This window comes from Oncorhynchus mykiss, chromosome 21 (assembly GCF_013265735.2).
Source record: "Oncorhynchus mykiss isolate Arlee chromosome 21, USDA_OmykA_1.1, whole genome shotgun sequence".
Taxonomy (NCBI): domain Eukaryota; kingdom Metazoa; phylum Chordata; class Actinopteri; order Salmoniformes; family Salmonidae; genus Oncorhynchus; species Oncorhynchus mykiss.
Window position 1 is genome coordinate 13676651 of NC_048585.1, and position 7897 is coordinate 13684547.

The 7897-nt window shown below is 42.5% G+C and overlaps 1 protein-coding gene across 1 annotated transcript; it reads right to left on the minus strand.

Annotated features, from left to right (window-relative positions):
- Positions 1-214: 214 nt before the first annotated feature.
- LOC110490676 (fish-egg lectin) lies at positions 215-2492 on the minus strand. The gene is made up of 5 exons (XM_021564142.2): positions 2239-2492; positions 1889-2122; positions 1493-1710; positions 1247-1365; positions 215-656 (listed from the first exon to the last, which is right to left on the minus strand). The coding sequence occupies exons 1-5, from the start codon at positions 2291-2293 to the stop codon at positions 515-517; spliced, it is 768 nt and encodes a 255-aa protein (XP_021419817.2). The 5' UTR covers positions 2294-2492; the 3' UTR covers positions 215-514.
- Positions 2493-7897: the final 5405 nt, after the last annotated feature.

Here is a 7897-nt window from a genome sequence, read left to right on the forward strand (position 1 = left end):
CATTTTCTAATAAGGTATCTTGACTTTTACTCAAGTATGACAATGAAGTACTTTTTCCACCACTGGTTTAATGTTGTGTTGTGTAGTGTCTTTGCTGGAATGTATCTCAAACAATTTGTTGAGTTTGCCCCACCAAGATGTACATGCTAAAATCGTCACTGGCAGAGCAAACTAAAATCCCCCTGTTCAATATGAAAACCAAGAAACACGGAAATTACAATAGCTTCAAACTGAATGCTTTATTATGATTATATAATGAGATAATAAGCATTAAAAAGGATTCCATCCATCTCTATGAATAACCTCTGAAGCAAGATCATTAAGATCAGTGATTACTATTGACAGAGATAAAGTACTGAAAAGTATAGTTAGAGTAGTAGGTTTTAGAATGAAGGATTCTTATGAACTGATGTTGGGCAATCTCAAGCGGAAGGCTGTTCCAGAAAGAGAGATCGATGAGTTAGCAAGTGAACTTTAGACAGATCCCGAACGGCCATCAGATGCAGAGGAGAGGCTAAGGTGTGCACACCATGGTGACTCCAGACTTGGAGACCACCCAAAGACGGCCCAGGTCGTAGGTCACGTGGCCCATGAGCATGCACATTGGGACATTGCTCCATCCGGTGCCCTCTGGTTTACTGGCTGTGATGCCGTCTCTGTGTTGAAGAAAGGGGTTCATGTTTTAAAGCTTATCCATTTCTTTAAGTACATCCATTTTTGGACTGTAATAATTGAATATAGCCATAGATTTTTGAAGAATATAACTTCTGCCTCTTGAGCTTTATTCAACCACAAAATAAGCTAAAATGTAAGCTTTTACTCAATAGTTAGAACACAATGTTATTGTAAACAAACAATGTATAGCTTTAAAAAACATGTTATGTTTTTTTTAAACAAATAATTGATCTGTCTTTGCATCCGTAGCTCCATGTATGAATTTGAGAGTGGTTATATTTCTCTAACTACATTCCTCAGCTGTTTACCAAAACAAGTGGTGGGGTGTCTGGGAAGTTGTTGTTTTTATCCCAAACTGTAGCTTTACAGGACATCCCACTCTTACATACTTCATCGTACAATGTCTACACATGTCTTTATAAGTCCTATAAGTTTAGATCGGATCATATTTCACTGATTTTATTTATGTATCTACAGTATTTTAGTTGTTTCACAAAGCATGTACAGTAAGGATAATAATTATAATTAAAGGTATACCATTATTATACACATAGTTCAGTAGTAACCTTACCTGGTATAAACGTGGCCTGCAGAGTTGACCCCAAAGACACCACCATCAGTTGCCACTTCAATCATGGAAAGCTTGCCGCCAATGTGACTCCACCCGTTGTTTTGGCAGTCTTGATTCAGCTGAAAACAAACAGAGTGTGTTTTAGGACAATTACAACAGTTATAATATGAAACAGTTTTAGAATAACTGACACTCTCCATCCTCTACTACTCTGCTCCAGCTCTCACACTCTTTCCCAGATCTTACACTCATTAAGTAGATATCATCATTCTTGTTGACTGCCCAGCACCCAAAAGGTCCGCAACTAGAATACTTCACACTTCCTGGCAATCCTGTCCATGGAAGAGGTGAGCCTGGACCCTTGTAGCCAACTGTGGCACTACGTGTCAGACAGTATGGTGTATCGTCCACGTTGGCCCCCACAATAAACTGTTCACCTCCAGCATCCAACTGTTTCAGAAGGCCTGAAGACCACAAAGAGAGACAGACAGACGGACAAGCAAACAAGGAGCACATATCTGTGAGTACTTCCAAATGACATACAAGTTTACAATTGAACATTTTTTCAACAGCCTGATTGTATCAGGAAAGCTAAGAAGCAGGTGTCCTCTGGATAAATATTGAGTAATTCTCTCCACTAACCTGCAGCTTGCACCCAGTTACCGGCCACATACTTGTGGATTGAGTCTGCCTTGTTGATACCCCAGATCCCTGCTGGTCCTACAGTGATATGCTTCAGGGAACCAGGCAGGCGGATCCATTCATCACCTACCAGGTAGTAGGGGATTTGACTTGTGTCTGTTGCAACCACTTGTCCCAGTCCTGCATCGATCTGCATCAGATTCTTGATGTTTACTACCTCCTGACAGTCCCATGCTATGGAGACAAAGACATGAGTAGAGCACACAGCCAACAAGGAGGATGAAATTATGGAGCGAACTTGATGATCAATTCCAAGTTGAGCAAGCATGTTTCAGATGATGGTAACTTACCATGACTGATGGCCAGGAGACATTGGACCAATAGGACGGATGCAGTTGCTCTCATGATGTCTCAGTAGATCTACGGTATACGTTTGGTTGTAAACCAGACTTCAATTGTCCCCTTGCAAGACTGCGCTTTTATAGTGTTGTGGAAAATATTTAATCAAATAATTCACCAATAGCGGAACATGTGAATTCAATTACACTTTATTACAAAGTAACAGAGCCGAGCAATTCCATGGAACAACTGACTCTTCATTCTTAGTACTTGGCTTTTATACAGTCTCATCCTTACATAACATTGTCACTCCACTTTACGAATCTTGTTGTCTTACTTAGTTTCCATTCTCTCATTGGCTCAGACATTGGGCCATAGACTCTATTGGTGACGTGACATGCACACTCCTACTTGTGCCTATCACTGAATAGCTAATGTTCCTGTCCTTTACAAGTTCAGGCCGGTGTTGTCTATGTATGAATAACCCATATGCGTGTCCAAAAGCTGAAATAAATCATTCACTCTACTATTATTCTGACATTTTACATTCTTAAAATAGTGGTGATCTTAACTGACCTAAAACAGGGAATTTTTACTAGGATTAAATGTCAGGAATTTCATTTCTCTTTAACAAATGATCCATGTGGACACCCCTTCAAATTTGTGGATTTGTATCAAATCAAGCAAACAGCCATGCAATCTTCATAGACAAACATTGGCAGTAGAATGGCCTTACTGGAGAGCTCAGTGACTTTCAACTTGGCACAGTCATAGGATGCCATCTTTCCAACAAGTCAGTTCATTAAATTTCTGTCCTGCTAGAGCTGCCCCGTTCAACTGTAAGTGCTGTTATTGTGAAGTGGAAACATCTAGGAGCAACAACGGCTCAGCCGCAAAGTGGTAGGCCAAACAAGCTCACAGAAGTGGAACGCCGAGTGCTGAAGCGCGCAGTGCGTAAAAATCGTTTGTCCTCGTTTGCAACACTCACTACCGAGTTCCAAACTGTCTCTGTAAACAACATCAGCACAATAAATGTTCGTTGTGAGATTCATGAAATGAGTTTCCATTGCCGAGCAACCGTTCAGAAGTCTTAGATTACCATGTGCATTGCCAAGTGTCGGTTGGAGGGGTGTAAAGCTAGCCGCCATTGGACTCTGGAGCAGTGGAAACAGGTTCTCTGGAGTGATGAATCCCACTTCACCATCTGGCAGTCGGATGGCAGATGCCAGGAGAACGCTACCTGCCCAAATGCATAGTGCCCAATGTAAAGTTTGGTGGAGGAGGAATAATGGTCTGGGACTGTTTTTCGTGGTTCGTGGATAGGCCCCCCTAGGTCATGTAGTGTATGTAAAGCATTTAGCCCTGTATGCACACTGAAACGGACCAAGAAGGTGGTGTATTTCAGGATGTGGTCTCAAGATTGTGTATCATGATAAACAGCCTGTTGTGTGTTTGATGTCTCAGGGGTTGGCTACTCTAACAAAAGATTCATACAGGACAAACAAACACTGTTTATCCATGCAAAGGTGACTGCAGTCTCTTGTCGCTAGTTCGTTATGGGGTACTGTGTTTGTAGATGTTGTTTTGTGCCGTCTGCTTTGCTTAATGTAAGGAATGCAAAATGAGTTATACTTTTAATTTAGATACTTACTGTAAGTATATTTAGACTATTACTCAAGGACCATTTTCTGGGTGACTTTCACTTTTACTTCAGTAATTTTCTATTAAGGTATGTTTACTTTTACTCACGTATGGGTACTTTTTACACCACTATCGGAGAATCGGTACACTATAATTACAAGTACCCTTCAAGATCCATTTCATTATAAATCCTGTGTAACACCTAGTAAATGCATTGTACTTATGCAGATTTTACATTGTCACGGTCGTCTTATGTCTTATGACGACCATCATATGTCTTATATACAATGACGGCCTACCAAAAGGCAAAAGGCCTCCTGCGGGGACGCAGCTCATTCCAGTCGCTAGCTGCAGCAAACTGAAAAGACGAGTGACCCAGGGATGTGTGTGCTTTGAGGAACTTTAACAGAATGTGACTGGCAGAACGGGTGTGGATGTGGAGGATGAGGGCTGCAGTAGATATCTCAGATAGGGGGGAGTGAGACCTAAGAGAGTTTTATAAATAAGCATCAACCAGTGGGTCTTGCGACAGGTATACAGAGAGGACCAGTTTATAGAGTAGTATAGAGTGCAGTGATGTGTCCATTGGTGCCAAATCTGATGGCCGAATGGTAAAGAACATCTAGCCGCTCAAGAGCACCCTTACCTGCCGATCTATAAATTATGTCTCCGTAATCTAGCATGGATAGTCATCTGAATCAGGGTTAGTTTGGCAGCTGGAGTGAAAGAGGAGCGATTACGATAGAGGAAACAAAGTCTAGATTTAACTTTAGCCTGCAGCGTTGATATGTGCTGAGAGAAGTGCAGCCTACCGTCTAGCCATACTCCCAAATACTTGTATGAGGTGACTACCTCAAGCTCTAAACCCTCAGAGGTAGTAATCACACCTGTGAGGAGAGGGGCATTCTTCTTACTTAACCACATGATCTTTGTTTTGGAGGTTTTCATAACAAGGTTAAGGGCAGAGAAAGCTTGTTGGACATTAAGAAATCTTTGTTGTAGAGCGTTTAACACAATATCCGGGAAGGGGCCAGCTGAGTATAAGACTGTATCATCTGCATATAAATGGATGAGAGAGCATCCTACTGCCTGAGCTATGTTGTTGATGTAAATTGAGAAGATCGTGGGGCCTAGGATAGAGCCTTGGGGTACACCCTCGATGACAGGCAGTGGCTGAGACAGCAGATAAACTATTGTCTGTCTTTCTCTTTGAGTCAACTACCCACTACATTTTATGCACAGCAGTGCTAGTTAGCTGTAGCTTGTGCTTTCAGTACTAGATTCATTCTCTGGTCCTTTGACTGTGTAGACAACATCTCAGTTCATGCTGCAAGAGCTCTGATAGGTTGGAGGAAGTCTTCCCGAAGTCATAGTAACTACTGTGTTAATTACAAATTACTACTAATGTACCCAGAGGAGTACGGAAGTTAGCTGTCCTCCAGCTACACCATTGTACTACCCTACAGAATGCTGTTGAGACTACTGTAGACCTTCATTTAAAAACAGTGTGTTTTAATCAATTATTTGGTGACGTGAATATATTTTGTATAGTTTTATCTGACAAGGAGAGTCCAGGATGTGTGTGTGGGTGGGTGTGTGCGCGTGTGCGTGCGTGCTGGTGGGTGCGTGCTGGTGGGTGCCTTTAGCATAAGGGGGTTGCTGGGGAAAAGCTCAATCGATCCTGAGAGAAAGAGATTTTTGCAGTTTGCTCCTGCTCGCCTCAGAAAATGGTTACTCCTGTTGGGTTGGAAGCGGGCGCAGAACCACTCCTCTCGCTCTCCCCTGTGATTCAGACTGTATCCCAGATGGCACCCTACTTCCTATATAGTGCACTACTTTTGACTATAGCCCTATAGACCCCGGTCAAAAGTTGTCCACTACAAAATATAGTGTGCCATTTGGGACGCAGACTCAATGTGCTGTTTCATCTCCTCTCTCATCTCACCTCGTCTCACCTAATGCTGGGCACAGCCACATGATCACGGCAGACGGGAGGGACTCGATAACAGGCTTTGCTACTCTTGCCAACACTCTTACATCCTTTCTCCCTTAACAAGCCTCCTGTCCCTCTTTAGGTCTGGTTTTGTGGGATAAACGATACAGGGACACTATGTATTATACGGTTTCATACACAACATGAAGGGGATAGCAGCACACGAGATCCCAATTCATCTTTCCTCGGTTCCTCACATCCTCTTTCCTCACTGCATCCTCAAAGAGCATTGGAGAAAAAGGGCTTAGAGGAGGGACCTTGGACCTAGGCGAGGAATAACGGAACGATGAATTGCGACAGAGCCATTGTGTAGCCATTGGATAATTTAGGCCAACTATTTCCTGCGTCACGTTCACACAGGATGTTAACTGAGATGGAGGATGCTGCTTAGTTATCACAGGGAGGGGAAGGGTCTTCGGGGAGGAGAGGGGTCCTCGCAGCATGGAGGGGAGGTGATGAGACAGCACAAACTCGTGTCTGAAAAAGCCTTACCAAAACAGAGCAAAAACTATATCTGTGGGTTTTGGGGTGACCTTTAAAAGAATTCCCTCGCGGTATCAGTCTGTGGAGCTGAGAGGAAAAGCCTTTTTTTTTGTCTGTGTTTGAACTATCTCAAGGGAATTGATGCGACAGAACGGAATAGGTTCTCTCTTGCTATAACCTTGTGAGAAAAAAAACTATAATTCTGAGATATGCAGTATAGGAATTTGTGTGGGGGAGCATTGATGTGAGGTAGATATGTTATAGATACATGACTGTAGAAGCGCTAAATATAATATAGCCAACATACATTCAGAGTGCAAATGATTGAGACAGACAACTGTGGTAGGACTGAGGTAAAACCTGTTGTCCCTGGTGCCATTGCATTGTACTGCACCACTGACCATGCACATAATTGCATCGCTGTGTTGTACAGTGCAATTTGAGACAGACACTGAGGGAGCAGACAGCAGAGGCATAAAGGCTGAGAGCCACCTAGTGGTCGACATTCTCAGCACATACAGCTGCAGTACAGCAACTCTATCAAATGTTATATACCCAGTGGTGGAAAACATACCCAATTGTCATACTTGAGTAAAAGTGAAGATACTTTAACTTGAGTCATTTTCTATTAGAGTGAGTAACCCAGTAAAATACTACTTGAGTAAAAGTCTAAAAGTATTTGGTTTTAAATATACTTAAGTATTAAAAGTAAATGTAATTGTTATAATATACTGAAGTACTTTACACCACTGCATATGCAGAGGCATAAGGGCTGAGAGCCACCTAGTGGTCAACATTCTCAGCACATCCATCAAACATCATATGCCAGTAACTGTCCCACTCTCTGAACCCTAGGCCTGTACTCAGTGTGGAAATCACTGAAGCCTAAACTGATCTTAAAGGGGCTATTATTGTCCATGAGTGAGGACCCCACCAGAGACCTAACTTGTCCTCATTTGCAGATATTACACAGCCATTACACACTGCTTCCGATCACTGCGAAGTTTCACTTCGTTATGGGAGGTCACGTCCCATAGCCTGTTGATATACTGCCATGAATAATATGAATTATGCAAGTCATTCTAGAGAGTGTGGCAAGTACCATCTATGTCAATGTGGTTCTGGCCACTCAGCAAATGCATTCTGGTTATTAGCTAAATAAACTCTATATTAGTTTATTATATATACCCATGTGCTTTACCTTTCTGCTTCAGATTCCATCAGAACAACCTTCTGCAGTATGTTGAATTCTGAGTCCCCCGTTCCTACTGGCATACACACAAAATATCAAGAGGGGTCACTGTTTTTTAATTAACCTCCCCGCAACACGGCAGACTACAAACCTGCACCATAGCTACTGAACAAGATGAGGTGCTATTATTGTCATTTGCTGTGGGTGAAAGGTCATTAGAATGTTGGCTGTATGACGCACCAGGGCTCTGTGGGTTCTTCTCTTATCCATAACACAACAACAACAACCCTATGGACTGGAGCAGAGAGAGTCTACAGTAACAACAACCCTATAGACCGGAGCAGAGAGAATCTACAGTAAC